Below are 17,917 nucleotides of genomic sequence, written 5' to 3'. Positions count from 1 at the left end.
AACCACAAATACCTGCTAACACCAGTGGCGAGGGATATCTGAGCCAGTGTTGGGACTCCCCTATGTCGACTTAGGCTGAAATGAATACAGGCAGTCTCGCTTAGCGCTCAAGATGCCTATGTGGAGAAGTGAGCATTCAGGAAATCAGCGCGAAAAGGGTTATACCATTATATATGGGGATGACTTCTCGACAGCGTTATCTCTTATAAACAATAAATGAGGGCTTCATTGGAGTATCAGCGCTATTTTATAAGAGTAATAAAACAGATGGTAAACATTCCATCAAACGAATTTTTTTTTTAATAATAGCATCAGGAAGTATTACGTACTGTACTCACCAGTGTAACCGCCATATGCTCACTCACCTCGACCGGCCTTATCACTGGCATGTTGACATTCCCAGACATTTTGGGGCTAAGGCAGAGAGACCAAGGAGGAGCAAACACGTCGGCGGACGAGTTTGTCTTTTAAAAATTGGCGAGCGCTGTGTGGCTCAGAGCGTACTGTGATAAAACTGAATATCAAATTAACCTTATGGCGGGACCCCGAGGTCCCGAATAAACGTAAGTCATTGGCTGAGCGAATGTAAATGAAGATGGTGTGGGTGCGTTTCCTAGGCCAGCGCTGCTGCGCATTCTACCACTCTGTTTAGGCTGTGCGGGGAATCGTGGTGTTGCCTTTGCTTGGGTGTGTGGGTGTCAGCCCATCTGTCCTATGTGTGTTTACCTGTGTATTAGGCACCTCACTTGCCATGTGCCATGGTGTTGTCTCCACCATCCGATGGCGAATGGCATGTCACAATGCGATTGAAGGCAGGATTTACGCTGGGAGGCGCTAACGTGCCCGTGCCATGTGCCCTTGCTCCCGTCGCAGTTGGAAATGCCGGAGAAAGAAATGCACCAGCTGTCCCGGGAGGTATCGACCCTGCGGGACAATCTGAGCAGGGCAAGAGCGCAGTTCGCCACCCTGCGTGGCGCACTGCGCCAGACAGAGAAGAGTCTCCATGAGATGCTGCACCAACTCAAGAAAAACCATGCTGAGGAGGTACTGTGGCCACCACCAACCCCCCTGTCCCCTTGTTACACGGAGCAGGGCTAAAATGAAACTTCGTTTGTCAAGATTTCGTCGATCTTACATTTACATGCAAATTTCATCAAGCCCTGCCCACTGACCCTTGAGCTACACCCATCTCAAACCTTTTTAACTCCCTGCCTTAGCAGCGCTCCCGCCATATATTTTTTCCTGCCTCGGCAGCTCTCCTGCCATATCCTTCACTTGATGACGATTGCTTGTGTTGCGATCGAAATGTCGTGATATTGTTATTATTTTTTTTATTATTTTTGTATCTACATGGCCTTACCGAAAGACCCAAATAACGTGTTCACGTTGTGAAGCTGCGTGGCACACAAGCAGAGATAACAAAACCTCAACATATTCGTCAATAACGCTGCAATGGATACTGCTTTGACTTCTCTGATGCGATGAAGGCCATTGCCTGAAACATCACCTTTTAGAAGCTCTGCCCTATTAAGTGCATCATTATTGATTCATGCGTTGAGTTTTTATTCAGAGTTACGATCTGAACGTCAAGGAAATGGCACATTAAATGAGTGCATTCTGGGAGGTAGCTAGGTGCCCCAGGGGTCAGACATGCTGTGCCAGCATGGCTGAGATGCCAGGATTGAATGTGGATTACAGCCGCCCAACCACAGTGATTAAACCGGATTCTCAAGCATAATGGTCTCAGCCTAGTTGCAAATGAGTGCACAAAAAAACCCATCGAATTATATTTTGGTTCCGTAATAAATTTTGCTAAATTCACTGTAGCGAGTGGTCCATGGTTTTATTCCCAATAATGTTGAAAATGAAAAGATAAAAGCAGATCAAACTAAATTTTTGTATCATAGCATCTCCCCACATAATGTGCATGTATTATGTTTTATTGATTAATACATCTGTACGGTGCTGACCAGCATGGGGAAGTATAGTCAAACACATTCCCATGACCGACATGGTGTGAGGAGGCGTTGTGAGTTATTTGTTTTGAATATTGACTCAATTTGAAGATGAACATTTGGGTGCAACGAGTTTCTTCATTATCTTATGATGAAGAACGTTGCCATGTTGTATGCACGCTTACCAATCGTTGATTGATGTATACAATGTATCATGGTTCTATTTTTTGACTTTCTATTATCATTCTAAATATTTTAAACGTGATTGTGGTATGTTCAATAAGACCACAGGTGTTTACCTTGCATATTTTTGAAGTTCTTGATTTGTTTACAATAGAATCTCAATTTCTTATTTTCATCTTGAAAAGCATCCACTGCACGTGTGCGTCCGTCTGCATGCGAGGCGCCTGTATGTGCGTCTCTGTACTCAATGCCCGTGTCTCCGCATTCTTATCTTGTCTCCCTCTGCATGTTCTGCCTTTGGCTATGTACATCTCTCTCCACATGCACTGTCTTTCCATAATGTGTCCAAATTTGTATGACTTGCTTGTGTCTTTGTGTGTATGTCTCTGCATCTGTAATTTATTTTCTTGTGCCTCCTGCCCATGTCTATAGTCTCTTATCTCTCTGTACAACTACATGCTCCGTGTGTCTGTATGTCTGTACCTGTCCTCATCTGCACGCTGCATGTGTCTGTGATGAAGGGATGCCCACCTATGCATGCACGTGCCTGTGACACTGTGCCCTTCTGCCCGTGAGCAGCTAATGGCACACTCGCAGGCCATCAACAGCCTGCAGGTGGAGTTGGAAGCAGTGCGGTGGGGCGAGCGCGAGGAGCAGCTGAGGCGTGAGCACGATGCGACTCTGCATCTGGCATACATAGAGCTGGCCGAATATCGTGCATCACATATGCACGACGATTCAGAGTACGACGCTCACGTTGTGCACATCACGATCCTCCAGAAGGTGAGGCCTCCACTCTCGCAACAGCCACCCCCCTTCTTGCAACAGCAATGTGTCCTGCCCAAGCCCACTTATTTTCTCAATATTTTGGATGAATGCTAAACAATTTATTAATATATTCAAATTACATGTTGTAATTACGTGTAATTTAGATGCTGCCCGTCTCCGCCCGCAGGCGCTGAAGGAGCGTGACGAGCTGCTGCGGCGCTCAGAAGCAGACCTGGTGGCGGCGCGGGAAGAGGCGCGAGAGCGCGGGACTGAAACCGAGCGGCTGGGCACCGAGGCCGCGGAGCTGAGAGCGAACATGCGCGACCTCTTTACCAACCAAGAGGTGCAGCAGACTGAGGTGGACAACCTGCGGCATGAAGTACTGGAGCTGCAGCAACGACTGCAGGAGGCTAACGCTTGCTGCGAGGAGACCGGTGGGTAGGGGCCTGTGCTCCAAAATCTTTCTGAATCCACGGACCCATTGAACACTAATTTTTGTCGAGCACTGTGCACCAATAACTTCTTTTTACGAGTTAAAACGAGTAATTCCTCGTTTTTACTTCATTTCCCACGTGGACCACTTCCGCTGTCTAACATAGGACTGCACTGGGTTTACTAACTGCTCTCTCACTAGGCCCTTCCTGTGCATATATTATTATTCTGGACCCTGTGTTTGCATGCAAGCTGGTGAATAGGTCTGAGGGACCTCAGACCTATTCTGTCTGCTACTACTCCCGCTGCTGGTACTCTTCCTCCTGAGCTGCTGCTCCTTCTCTGTCTGCTGCCACTGGTGGCTGTACTGTCTTCATCGCCATGGTTTTGTGTCCCTTCCGACAGGCAATTCTCTGGAGCAACAGACGGACTTTCTCAAGGCCGAGCTGGGAGTCTCCAGGGCAGAGGAGGCCGCGAGGGCACAGGAGGTGGTGCAGCTGCAGCACACACTTCAGCACACGGATGCTGAGATGGAGTGCATGCACGGCCAGATCGCCGGGCTGCAGCACCAGGTAACCAGAGCCTTATGCGGCAGCCCCCCCACCTCCATGTGTGTGCATGAGGCCTGTCCTCATCGCCTGAGCAGTGCACCATCGCATGTTCGAGAATGTTTTTTTAGGTAAAGTCACGTAGAAATAAGAAATAATAAAATTAATAATAAAAACCAAAGAATAATTCCTGCAGTCACGAAAGCTCCAAATTCAAGTTTCATGTTAGAGAATGGTTTGCAGAAGCATAAATCACATAACTACTTCTGAGAAATATTTAAGTGCCCTCTGGTACCCACCCAATAGGAGGAAATACTTTGATATCTGCCCTGCTATGGAGAGTAATGAGTAATGTTCATCACAAAACAGTCGGATCTTTGGTTTTCAGAGCTGGAACTTCGCTCGATGTAGTGTAAAGCCGACATTGTTTTCATGGGCTTTTCTGTGAAGTCATTGATGATCAGGCTGAGATCATTAACTCACTGCACATGTGAACCTGGCTTAATCACAGGTGGCTGAAACCTGAAGTGGTTATATAAGTAATATGGATGCAGCCAGGAAGGCAGACAGCCAGAATGTTTTTTTCGAATGTAGTATGATAATGCATTTCTATATGGCAAAATGTATAATTGTGACCACAGGATCGGTCCTCCCCTCATGGCTCTTAATTTTGTCTGCAGATATGTGAATGTTGGATGAGGTAATTACACTAGACAAGGCAATTCCTGACTAGGCCTTTAACTAATTCACTACCTCTCATAATTTGTCATGATTCAGAGTTGCGAATGTATTTTCTCACATTTTCATACTTTCAGTTAGAATAAATACAATTTAATTATAAAGTCAGCTGCAGTTTACAGGACTTTTTCTAAAATGTGATTGGCTTGCATTTGTTAGAGAAACAATATAGGCTTGCAGACACACAGCTATATGCACACCACAGAGTTTAAATGACTTAAGTGGTAATTATTTATCTGTTTGCAAGCCGGGCTTAATTACAGCTGGGTCTTTTCCAACCCAGAAAAGATTTCCACATTCTGCACACCATATTCAGTATACTTCCCCAGACATGAATCCAGCATTGTGGAACGTGTGCGTGCCTGTAGCTGAAGGAGTCGGAGGGGCACGTCCAGGCACTTGGGATGGAGAAGGCGCAGCAGCAGGACGCGCATCGGAAAGAGGCCTGCGAGCTGGCGACAGGGCTGGAGGAGGTCCGGCTCACCCTCACCGATGCTTTTAAGCAGTTCGAGCGCAACTCCAAGAAGGTATCGGCTCGCAAGGGCACGCGTGGTGAAGCCGCGATTGGCACTGAAGAGGGGCGCCACGGTGGCGAGATGTTAACTACCTCGCCTGTATGCAGGAGGTTGTGGGTTTGATCCCAACCCCGACACCTGTATATTTGGAGTTTGCATGTTCTCCCTGTGGTCACGTGGATTTTTTCCGGGTCCTCCGGTTCTTCCTCCACATTTAGAAACGTGCGTTTAGATTCTATAGCTGCAATACATTTCCACATGATAAGCCACTTCGTTGAACTTTCATTTGTGGGCAGGTCGCTTCTGAAAAAGAGCTATATAGTTCAGTAGGCCTTAGCTGGTAAAATAAAGATAATTAAAGTTTGAGTTTTAAGACATTTGTGGCAGCGTTCACAAGAGGAGGAGACCCTTGTGCGGCGAAATATTTATGATGATATACAACGTATTAATTTACTGTGATGAGCCTTCTGCACTCTGAACCAAGCTGTCCGAGTTTGATTACCAACCATGGCTAGCATTGGTGGCCAGTGAAATCTGACCCAGTCTTGGGTGTACCACTTCGTGCTGACCAGTGTGATGAAGTATGATCAATTAATTCCCATGACCGGTATGGCTCAGGGAAACTTTCATCCAGCAGTATCACAAAAACACATTCAGCGGTGGACGGATCATGGCTGTTCATGATGATGATGGTGATGATTACGATGGTAAAACGAACGTTGCCTGTATTAAGGCTCAGGAGGACGAGGACACAATCACTCGGCTGAGGGAGGAGCTCAAGGCGAGCAAGGAGGAGCTCGCAGCGAGTGAGGCGGAGCGCGCCAGTGCCCAGCCGGAGCTCTCCACCCCCCAACAGGGACTGTCGGCGCTGCAGGATCAGCTGACCACGTCCCAAGCTGAGAATGAGGACACTCTGCGTCAGGTAATGCTCCCAGCCTCGTTCCCACGGCCGCTGAGAACCCAGGCTCTCCTGGCCCCGGAACGGCCCAGGTCTGACCGTGACACAGCACTTGAGTCGTCAGGCTGTGTAGGGTCTGACCATCTGCTCCCCTCTGCTACGTGCATGTCCATGCCCTCCCTGTCCTGGTTTGGGAAGCGATTTTAATCTGACCTTTTAATGCAGATTTTGGGTTACTTAATCCATATATGTGGGCTTTTATAGGTGTAATCATGGGTTGTGTGCATGATGGTCTGACAAGATTGGGTGCATCCTGGGTGATTTGGTCAAACATGGTGTATGGACATCTGTGAAAAATATTTTCACAGCTCATCAGACTCCTCCAATATGAATAAAGATTCTGGTTCTAAATGTGTCTGTTGTTGCATCTGTATGTTCTACAATAACCGCACACAGTCGTTAAAATGCTTTTCTCTGTCCCTCTGCCTGTGGCCCAAGCAGCTGTTCGAAAGGAGCCAGGAGCTGGGATTCCTGCATGCGGGGATTCTTTGGTATCAGCGTATGCTGGCCGAGCTGCACACAGAGCTGGAGCAGTACCGCGAAAACGCACAGATCGGACGCTCACAGCTGCAGAATTTGGACATGCTGCGCCAGCAGAGCGAGGCGGAGGTGAGTACACTGCATTCGCACGTCGCAGACAAAGACTCCCCGTATAGCCTTAATAGACTGTTGGGGAAAGTACTGTTAGTGAGCAGCACCTATGAAGGCCGGCATGGCACACAAGGGGGTGATTGGCCAGCACCATGCCTCGCTGCCTTTGTCTCTCCAGTGGTGGTGTTTACACATCGCACCAGGTACTCATTTGAGGCTGGGTCGATCTAGGGGACGCCCAGGACCGGTTCACATAATCGTCACTGGTGTTGGCCATGAACGGGAATCGAACTCGGGTCGCCGCTTTCGAAGGCTAATCGCTGCACTACCGCTCCCCACACATTCACTTTCATACACATAGACACGTGCGCGTGCATACACACACACTTATAGGCAAACACTTGCTCCAAGCGCCATCCTGAATTATTACATGTCGCGGAGGATTGCTCCACTGAACAAAATAGTGACGCGATTCAATTTTCAAATGCGAGTTCGCGTTTAAAGTCAATGTTATAAAATATATATTTGATGGAAGCAGGTTCGTAAGTGCAGGTGTTTGTAAGTTGAGGACTGCCTATATACACACTTATTTTTCACACAGATGTGTATATGCGCACTGGGTTACTGAGCATCCTCTGTTTAGGGACTGTACCACATTACAATCCACCATCCCACCTCTAGTAAAAGTACCTACTACTACTAGAACATCTGCTCCCCTCTGCTACGTGCATCTCCATCCCCTCCCTATTTTTGGTTGGGAGGCAATTATAATCGGACATTTTAAAGTAGCTTTTGGGTTAATTAATCCATATATCTGGGCTTTTATAGGTGTTATCTTGGGTTGTATGGATGGTGGTCACCCATCCAAGTACCATAAAAGTTCAACCCTGCTTTTCTTCCAAGATCTTATAATATTGGGTGCATTCCGGGTCATTTGGTCATAGGTGGTGTGGTGTATGGACATCTGTGAAAAAGAGTTTCATAGCTTATCAGATTCCTTCATTTAAAATAAAGATACTGGTTCTGTATGTGTTTGTTGGATTTGTATGTTCTTTAACAACTGCACGCAGTCGTTAAAATGCTTAGCCATGTCCTTCTGCTGCCGTTTGTCCGTGGCCCATGCAGCTCATCGAAAAGAATGAGCACCTGGGATCCCTGCAGGCGGGGATTTTGGGTTACCAGCGTGTGGTGGCAGAGCTGCACGCTGAGCTGGCGCCATGCCAAGAAAACCTGCAGAGCATTCACTTTCAGCTCCAGGATCTGCAAGTGCTGCACCAGCAGAGTGAGGCGAAGGTGAGCAAGTGCTGTTAGCGAGCACCTATGAAGTCCGGCATGGCACAAACGCAGATATATACAGTAATACCATTATTTACGCCGTCCCGTTGTACGTACTTTCACTATTAACGTACTCAAGTCATTGATAGCCAATCGCATGTTATGTACTGTGGTACCTTGCCATAGCGTACTTGAGATTTACGAACTTTACTATAAAGACCCAAATAGTTTACGCTGGATGGCGACAGTAAGGCACCAGATGACGCCCAAGCGTTTGCATCTCTGACTACAGTAGTCACTTTCATGTGTACATGTGTAGTGACTAACTCAGAGACAGTAAGACTTTTAGGCGCTTCTTTTATTTAACGAGCACCATTGGGATAATACAGACACCCTACGTGGGTACACACTATTATCGTTGCTTGCCTATACAAAACACTAACCATCTAACACTGACAGCACTGAACGGAGACAGCGAACACCTATCTAGCAGCGTAATATCGAGTGAAGACGGCAGCGACGATGGCGACAAGACGACAGCGATGAGATGACAACGACGATGACGAGATGGTGACGACGACTATCTTAAATATACGAACAGCACGACGAGGATCCCACTTCCAGCAACAGCCACAAGGTCCCTCACAGGGGCCCTTCTTATACTCTCAGCGTGGCCTCGCTCCGCCACGGCCACGCCCCCTCTCTGGAACCTACTAGCGGGTTCCCGATGGCCCCCCCTCTGTGACCTTTCCCCTAGATGTCCCCCTCTCGTGTCTATCGTGGCCTGCTGACGTGGGTACTACCATACACCGCAGTTACCCTTTTTTACCAGCAGCCAGCGCTATGCCACTACACATACTCTATCAATATTTTTTCCCCACATACCGGATTTATGGTGAATATTTTTCAAGTGTAAACTAATTTTACATGATAAACAACTAATAATACACGTAGTATAATAGACAAATATATCAATATGGCAGTCCTCGACTTACGAACGCATTTAGTTCCTGAGGCCCATTCATAAGTCGGAACGGTTCGTAAGTCGGAATACAATAATGTGCGATATTTAAATTCCCATATTGTCAGTGTTATAAAATGTGTTAAGGTTCAACAAAAGAGATAAACTCGTAAATAAGAAATCATGTACATTTGCATTAACACTAAAAATATAGTGTATCGTAAGTAATACATAAAATGTAGTAAAAATAATTTTTTTTCACTCACCGCTTTTAAATCACAAGCGTGCTCACCGCTACACTTCCGATCCGCACAAAGATCCACCGTGTAGCTGTAATAGGCTGTTGGGGCACGTGCTGTTAGCGATAGCCTATGAAAGCCAGCACGGCATGCGAGGGGTTGTGTGCCAGCACCACACCCAGCTGCATTTGTGTCCCGAGTGGTGATGTTTATAAAGCGCGCTAGGTGCTCATTTGAGGCCGAGTTGACCTACGGGAGGCCCAGGAATGGTTCAGATAATCGTCACTGGTGTTGGCCGTGAGTTGGAATTGAACTTGGGTCGGTGGGTTTGTAGCGTAGCGCGTGAACTGCAACACTACCGCTCCCCACACAATCACTTTCACATATACGCACATGTGCGCGTGCACGAGGCTGACTCATGACATCTTGTGGAGGATCGCAGCACTGAACAAAATAGTTCTGTGGTTCAGTTTGGAAGTGCAAGTTCGCGTTTTAAAGTCAATGGTATCCAAAAATTAATACATTTCATAGAAACAGATTCGGAACTCGGGTATCCGTAAGTCGGGTCTCCGTAAGTATGGTGTTCCTAAGTCGAGGACTGTATGTATACACTTATTTTTCACACTGATGGTTGTACAGAATGGATGCGCACTAGGTTACTGAGCATTCTCTGTTTAAGGACTGTACCACGTTACGATCCACCATCCCACCTCTAGTAGAAGTACCTACGACTACTAGACCATCTGCTCCCCTCTGCTACATGCATCTCCATCCCCTCCCTCTTTTTGGTTGGGAAGCGATCTTAATCTATTATTTTAATCCAGATTTGGAGTTAATTAATTCCTAAAAAATGTTTAACATAAAACTTTCGTGACTGCAGGAATTCATATTCTTGATTCTTTCGGTAAAATCACGTACTTTTTTTTAATAATATAAAAAACCCACGACGTTTCGATTGCAACACAAGCGGTCTTCATCATGCTTTTATAGGTGTTATCTTGGTTTGTATTGATGGTGGTTGCCCATCCAAGCATTTGAAGTTCAACCATGCTTTTCTTCCAAGATCTGAGATGATTGGATGCATTTCGGTTTATTTGGTCAAAGGTGGTCTATGGACATCTGTGTAAAAGAGCTTCGTAGGTCATTACATTACTCAATTATAAATAAAGATCCTGGTTGTGTGTGTTATTATACCTGTATGTTCTGCAATAACCTCACGCAGTCGTTAAAATGCTTTCCTGTGTCCCTCTGCCGCCATTTGCCCGTGGCCCACGCAGCTCATTGACAGGAATTGGAAACTGGAATCTCTGCAGGCAGAGATTCAGTGGTATCAACGTGTAGTGGCGGAGCTGCACGCTGAGCTGGCGCCCTACCGCGACAACGAGCAGAGTGCACACTCGGAGCAGCAGCATCTGCAGAGCGAGGTGGAGGTGAGTGCACAGCACTCGCGCATCGCACACACACACACACGTATATAATTTGCGTTTAACGTAAATAATAGATTCATGCACACACGATTCAGTGTATTATGATAATGATGAGCTGGTCTAACCATCACGTTAAGCCGTCATGGTCCCCGTTTACAAATACAGACAATTTCATTATTGCTGGACACAGTGATAACGATGAGAATGATTTAGCACCTTTCTGTACACCGGGGCATCTCAGAGCGCTTTACATCACATCTCATCTCAACACGTGTGAAAGGGCACCCCCAATGACAGATGTCCTGTGGGCACAAGGTGACTCAGCACCTGGTGTGCAATTGGCATTTGTCTGCCAGTAGGGGGTGCTGATTGTTGTGTGTAATCCCAGTTGAGCTGGTAGAAGTACTGAGTTGTGTGTAGTGTCTAATGGGTCAGTATGTCCACAGCTTGTCACGGTTGAGGAGGAAGAGGACATCTCTGGCTGCTCACTGGAGCCCGGCATTCAAGAAGCCTCCCAAGACCTGCCCCCCCAGGCCTCGAACACCCTCTGAGCATCTCACAGCCCCCCACACTTCCAGCACCACCCACCCCCACCTCCCCTTCCTTACAAGGCGTCGCGTTTTAATAATAAATATTTGTATCTAATACTATCGCCTCGTCTCAATTCTTTTGAGTGTTTGGGACACGCGAGTGGCTCACATTTATAATGCTAAGGGCTGTCTACATCCACAGTGTGGCTGTTGCGGAGCTTCTAGAAACCAAATGTGAGGCAGAGTTCTGTGTCCCTTGGGTAATGCCAGCCCTCCAAGGGGTTTGCACTGAGTTTGAGTTGGGGGCGACAAGCACAAGGTTGTGGAGGTGGTGATGGTGGTGGAAATTTAGGAGGATGGCAAGGAGGAGATGCCCATCAATAAACTAGTTGGCCACGGTGAAGCCAGCAACCATAGTCGTTCCTACGTCCCCTGATGTGAGCGGCAGTGCTGGAGGGCAGTTCCACAGTCTCAGACGGACGTGGAAACTCATTACCATAATCGCACAGTTATCTTACCTTGGGCAAAGTATTTCAACCAAGAGATTCAGATAGAAATCATCTGTGTGAATAATGTAATTTCTAAAGCAATAATTACCTTCTATATTATATCCCATATAAATATATAAAATTAAGATGATGCTGAAATTGTGATGTTTGCCTAATATGTGAAACTGCCCTACATGTAGTGCCAAACACTGACGCTCTGAAAAATATTTCTGCAGCAAATCTGTAGCCCTATCCCTAACTCCAAGCCTGAATAGACTATGGAATATATGAAAACTCAATGTCCAATTCACAAATTCGGAGGCATCATCACAGCGATGCACCAACTCTACTTCTTACACAATGATCTGGCTCAACCACCTCAATCCAATATAGTTGTTGCTCTACATAAACGTCGACCATACGAAGAACATGACTCCAACCCCTGTTCGTCCCCTTGTGCTAATTCATTGCTCAAGACAATGCGTTTCCATGTAGTTCTCCCCTCTTCGGGTTTTGAGAGATCCTTCTTCCCATGATGTGTCCCCAGGTTGTGTACGTCACAGATGGCAACTCTTATCCTCGTACATGGACGGTCACGTTGCGTCCCTTGTCTCCTCCCATCACCCATCACATGCCATCCCTCCCCCCCCACCCCAATGTAATCACTCAAAACCAACTGTGATTGACTGCAGCAGTGTTTTTAACAGACACCAGTCGTGTTACGGCTATTGGTGTTGTTATCGTTTATTGTAATAAACGCATTGCCTCCAGGAGAAGTCTCGCTCTACGTTCATACCCACAACACAGGCGCAAAATACATTACAGAAGTTATGTTAAGCAGCAGCAAAGTTTGAGTGATAGCTCATCTGACACTGACTCCTCTCACAACGACCAACTTTCCGAATACTCATTCAGTAATAAGACTCTTAAATTGACGGAGAAAGCTCTCGTCAGAATCCCCTATTTTGATCCACACAATAGGAACAGAAACATACACTCATATCACAACAGTCGAAGTGGAGGCAATGATCAGAGGTCTGAGGAAGTTGGACGAGAAAACAAGTGCTGAAAAGAAGGTTACATGAATATTCTATACCATGGGTAAAGTCGCTACCATACAAGGTTAGGAATTATTTCAAACAACTCAGCCTAACAGTGATTACGAAGTTTGGAGAATATTCAACACTGAGGGGTTTAATGCTGCCAAATTTATGTCCCAGTGCGTAAACGAGGAGTGTATTACGCAGGTGATGTTGATCAATACCACGAAGGTGACAAAATGTTCAAGATTGTTTTTTTTAATCCTTGAGTTCAGAGATTACAGAAATTGTGGGAATGGTTTTGGACCCAGAGACGGCCTCCTTACACCACATACAGAATAGGGTTCACACGGCATGGCTATATATATATAATTCGGACAAAACACAGGGAGAGAGATAATGCACCCCGCCATCTAGAGGGAAGTAAAAATCACGTGAGCAGCTACAGCACCTCACATCAAGCCCCACAATACAGAGAGGAGCAAGCACCCACGAACTACCAACATAATTACACGCAGAGATGGCAAGGTAGCAATCCAGCGAGAGAGGGGCACACCAATCCGAGGCAACCACAGCACACAAAGACAGGTAATTATTGGAATCTCAAGGTGTGGAAGCCAAGAGCGGAATCATACCAGCACCCCATGCCACGACAAACTCAAGGTTAAACACAATCTGCCCATTCCCCCTTCGATACCCCCACCCGGCTATACCAGGAGGGAGTAGAGAAACAGGAAAGGAAACAAAAATGGACTCAACTCAGATACAAAATGTGGCACAAACACGTGGTGAATCACCCACATTAATTGAGAATGAGCTGCCAGTGAGAGCACTGCCCACTGAATTACTGAAAAATAAAAGTTTTTCATCCAAAGGCCGATGCCTGCATTCCTCAGGGCGTGTCCCTGTAGCACGTTCCTCTGCCCCATCCATCGTACAATCATGCAAATCCGCGAGACAATGGGCGACTTTTCCAATTACCTGGCGATTAGGTTTTACTCCCCATCCCTGCGGTTTATCATCTCCTGTCGGATGTAGATCGGAGTGCTGAAATGGGGGAAGATTCACAATGGATCGGGAATTATGTTGAAACCCAGCACACCCAAAAGCACAAAAGGGGGGAGGACCCAACGGGGCACGGAATCGAATCGACTCATCGAGTTAAATGTACGGATCAATGAGTGGTGGCCCACTTTACTCCAGTGACCTGGGTGCTGCTACGGGGTCCACTTTCTGCCCCGCCTCCTTTCCCCCCCCCCTCTCTCCCCCCTACTGTCGATTCCTATATAACCTCGTGCCACGGCAGATCTCTCGCCTACTTCAGCAGTTTTTTCTTGCTGTGGTTGTCCCACCTGATGGGAGGGACTTGATCACATCAGCCGCGTCACAGGAAGTAAGATGTGGGGATGGCTGTCATTTTTAAAGGGGTCTGAGTAATTGACCATACACAAGGAATCGGTTATAATCGACTTGGTAATCGAATCGTTCCAGCTTTAGTATTCGCGCATATAATACACTAGCTATTCTAGATTTAAAGCTTTCGTGACTGCTAGGATCCATACTCTTTGGTTCTATTGGGTAAAGTCACGTAGGTGAAAATAAAATAACAAAAAATCACGACGTTTCGGCCACAACACAAGCGGCCTTCATCAGGTGAAGGGACGCTACTGTCTGGAGGACAGCGCTGGAGTGGAAGAAGCCACGCTTAGATCACGACCTTTAAGCTGTGTGAGAAGAAAAACACCAAGCGCCTTGACAATGGAATTAGCATATAATTTAGCATTGAAATGGATAATTGAAATAGCTAAGTTAAAGTATACACATCCGCAGAGGTACCCCTTGACAAAGGAATTAGCATAGAAGTTAGCATTGAAATATCTGAGTGATTAGCTTGTAACTGGTCACAGAAATATCTATGTTAAAGTGGCGTACAATTCTCGAACTCACCCACTCAACTACTAAAGCCACCCACCAACCCACTCATAAACCCGCTCACCCTGGGGTGAAGCGGGCGAGGCGTGAGGATGACGAGGCGCGGGGTGGACGAGGTGAGGTGAGGGGTGAGGAAGACGAGCTGAGGGGTGAGGAGAACGAGGGGTGAGGAGGACAATGGGTGAGGAGGACAATGGGTGAGGAGGACGAGGGGTGAGGAGGGTGAGGTCAGGGGTGAGTAGGACGAGTCGAGTGGTGAGGAGGACAAGATGAGGGGTAAGAAGAACGAGGTGTGGGGTGAGGAGGACGAGGCAAATGGTGAGGACAGCGAGGGGAGGGGAGGACGAGCTAAAGGTGAGGAGGACGAGGGAGAGGTGAGAGGTGAGGAGGACGAGGTGAGCGGTGAGGACGACGACGGGTGAGGAGGACGAGCTGAGGTGAGAGGGGAGGACGAGTCTAGGGGTGAGGAGGATGAGGTAAAAGGTGAGGCAGACGAGGGGTGAGGAGGACGAGGGGTGAGGAGAACGAGGGGTGAGGAGGACGAGGGGTGAGGAGGACGAGGGGTGAGGAGGACGAGGCGAGGGGTGAGGAGAGCGAGGGATGAGGAGGTGAGGAGCAAGGTGCGGTGGACGAGCGAGGGGTGAGGACGGGGGGTGAGAAGAAAAACGAGGTGAGGACGAGGGTTGAGGAGAGCGAGGGGTGAAGAGAGCGAGGGGTGAGGAGAGCGAGGGGTGAGGAGGACGAGAGGTAAGGAGGTGAGGGGTGCGAAGGACGAGTCGAGTGGTGAGGAGGACAAGATGAGGGGTAAGAAGAACGAGGTGTGGGGTGAGGAGGACGAGGCAAATGGTGAGAACAGCAAGGGGAGGGGAGGACGAGGAGTGAGGACGAGCTAAGGGTGAGGAGGACGAGGCGAGGGAGAGGTGAGGGGTGAGGAGGACGACGGGTGAGGAGGACGAGCTGAGGTGAGAGGACGAGTCGAGGGGTGAGGAGGACGAGGTAAAAGGTGAGGCGGACGAGGGGTGAGGAGAGCGATGGGTGAGGAAGATGAGGCGAGGGGTGAGGGGTGAGGGGTGAGGAGGACAAGGGGTGAGGAGGATGAGGTGAGGGGTGAGGAAGACGAGCTGAGGGGTGAGGAGGACGAGGGGTGAGGAGGACGAGCTGAGGGGTAAAGCGGATGAGGTGAGGGGTGAGGAAGACGAGGTGATGGGTGAGGATGATGTGAGGGGTGTGGACGAGGTGAAAGGTCAAGCGGACGACCTGAGGGGTGAGGACGAGGTGAGGAAGACGAGCTGAGGGGTGAGGAGGACGAGGTGAGGAGGACGAGGGGTGAAGAGGACGAGCTGAGGAGGACGAGGTGAGGGGTGAGGAGGACGAGGTGAGGGTGAGGAGGATGAGCTGAGGGGTAAAGATGACGAGGCAAGGGGTGAGGAGGACGAGGCGAGGACGAGGTGAGGGGTGAGGAGGACGAAGTGAGGGGTGAGTACGAGGCGAGGGGTGAGGAGAACGAGGGGTGAGGAGGACGAGGCGAGGGGTGAGGTGAAGAGGACGAGCTGAGGAGGACGAGGTGAGGGGTGAGGAGGACGAGGTGAGGGGTGAGGAGGACGAAGTGAGGGGTGAGGAGAACGAGGGGTGAGGAGAACGAGGGGTGAGGAGGACGAGGCGAGCGGTGAGGAGGAGGCGAGGGGTGAGAACGAGGGTTGAGGAGGACGAGGCGATGGGTGAGGAGGACGAGGTGATGGGTGAGGACGAGGTGAGGAGAGCGAGGGGTTAGAGAAGGACGAGGTGAGGGTGAGGAGGATGAGCTAAGGGGTAAAGATGACGAGGCAAGGGGTGAGGACGAGCCGAGGACGAGGTGAGGGGTGAGGACGAAGTGAGGGCGAGGTGAGGGGTGAGGAATACGAGCTGAGGGATGAGAAGAACGAGGTGAGGGGCGAGGAGGACGAGGTGAGGGGTGAGAACGAGGGGTGAAGGAGAACGGGGTGAGGAGGACGAGGCGAGATGCGAGGACGGGGTGAGGACGAGGTGAAGGGTGAGGTGGAGGTGATGTTTGATTCGTGACAAAACATGTAATAAAGTTATTAATAACAATCTGAATTATAGTCAATTATTCACGTCTACTACATAGAGTGCAGGTAGCCGTGTGAGGATGAGGTGAGAACGAGGTGAGGGGTAACGACGAGGTGAATAGAACGAGAGGCGAGGGGAGAGAACGAGGTGAGGGTTGAGGACGACGGGTGAGGTGGACGAGGTGAGGGGTGAGGATGAGTCAAGGGGTGAGGAGGACGAGGTAAAACGTGAGGCAGACGAGGGGTGAGGAGGACGATGGGTGAGAAAGATGAGGCGAGGGGTGAGGAGGACGAGGGGTGAGGAGGACGAGGGGTGAGGAGGATGAGGGGTGAGAAGGACGAGTCGAGGGGTGAGGAGGACGAGGTGAGCGGTGAGGACGACGACGGGTGAGGAGGACGAGCTGAGGTGAGAGGACGAGTCGAGGGGTGAGGAGGACGAGGTAAAAGGTGAGGCAGACGAGGGGTGAGGAGGACGATGGGTGAGAAAGATGAGGCGAGGGGTGAGGAGGACGAGGGGTGAGGAGGATGAGGGGTGAGAAGGACGAGTTGAGGGGTGAGGAGGATGAGGTGAGGGGTGAGGAAGACGAGCTGAGGGGTGAGGAGTACGCGGGGTGAGGAGGACGAGCTGAGGGGTAAAGCGGATGAGGTGAGGGGTGAGGAAGACGAGGTGATGGGTGAGGATGAGGTGAGGGGTGTGGACGAGGTGAAAGGTCAAGCGGACGACGTGAGGGGTGAGGACGAGGTGAGGAAGACGAGCTGAGGGGTGAGGAGGACGAGGTGAGGAGGACGAGGGGTGAAGAGGACGAGCTGAGGAGGACGAGGTGAGGGGTGAGGAGGACGAGGTGAGGGTGAGGAGGATGAGCTGAGGGGTAAAGATGACGAGGCAAGGGGTGAGGAGGACGAGGCGAGGACGAGGTGAGGGGTGAGGAGGACGAAGTGAGGGTGAGGAGGATGAGCTGAGGGGTAAAGATGACGAGGGAAGGGGTGAGGAGGACGAGGCGAGGACGAGGCGAGGGGTGAGGAGAACGAGGGGTGAGGAGGACGAGGCGAGGGGTGAGAACGAGGGTTGAGGAGGACGAGGTGATGGGTGAGGAGGACGAGGTGATGGGTGAGGACGAGGTGAGGAGAGCGAGGGGTTAGAGAAGGACGAGGTGAGGGTGAGGAGGATGAGCTGAGGGGTAAAGATGACGAGGCAAGGGGTGAGGACGAGGCGAGGACGAGGTGAGGGGTGAGGAGGACAAAGTGAGGGCGAGGTGAGGGGTGAGGAATAC

General features: G+C 49.3%; 1 protein-coding gene and 1 long non-coding RNA gene across 2 annotated transcripts; both read left to right on the top strand.

Annotated features, from left to right (window-relative positions):
- Positions 1-2,005: 2,005 nt before the first annotated feature.
- LOC142905916 (uncharacterized) lies at positions 2,006-4,970 on the top strand. The gene is made up of 2 exons (XM_076053154.1): positions 2,006-3,340; positions 3,744-4,970. The coding sequence occupies exons 1-2, from the start codon at positions 3,010-3,012 to the stop codon at positions 4,019-4,021; spliced, it is 609 nt and encodes a 202-aa protein (XP_075909269.1). The 5' UTR covers positions 2,006-3,009; the 3' UTR covers positions 4,022-4,970.
- Positions 4,971-10,441: 5,471 nt separating this feature from the next.
- Positions 10,442-11,235, top strand: LOC142905795 (uncharacterized). Its single transcript, XR_012929802.1, has 2 exons — positions 10,442-10,593; positions 11,037-11,235. It is a non-coding gene; the product is annotated as an uncharacterized LOC142905795 (long non-coding RNA).
- Positions 11,236-17,917: the final 6,682 nt, after the last annotated feature.

The sequence above is a fragment of the Petromyzon marinus genome, chromosome 59, assembly GCF_048934315.1.
Source record: "Petromyzon marinus isolate PM22_M1 ecotype Great Lakes invasive population chromosome 59, UKy_Petmar_22M1.pri1.0, whole genome shotgun sequence".
Taxonomy (NCBI): Eukaryota; Metazoa; Chordata; class Hyperoartia; order Petromyzontiformes; family Petromyzontidae; genus Petromyzon; species Petromyzon marinus.
This window is presented reverse-complemented; position numbering and strand designations above follow the sequence as displayed.

Excerpts from the sequence above, each read along its gene's own strand:
- LOC142905916 (XM_076053154.1), top strand. The coding sequence starts at position 3,010 with ATGAATGCTAAACAATTTATTAATATATTCAAATTACATGTTGTAATT. Across the intron at positions 3,341-3,743 it reads CGCTTGCTGCGAGGAGACCG|GCAATTCTCTGGAGCAACAG; the intron begins GTGGGTAGGGGC and ends CCCTTCCGACAG.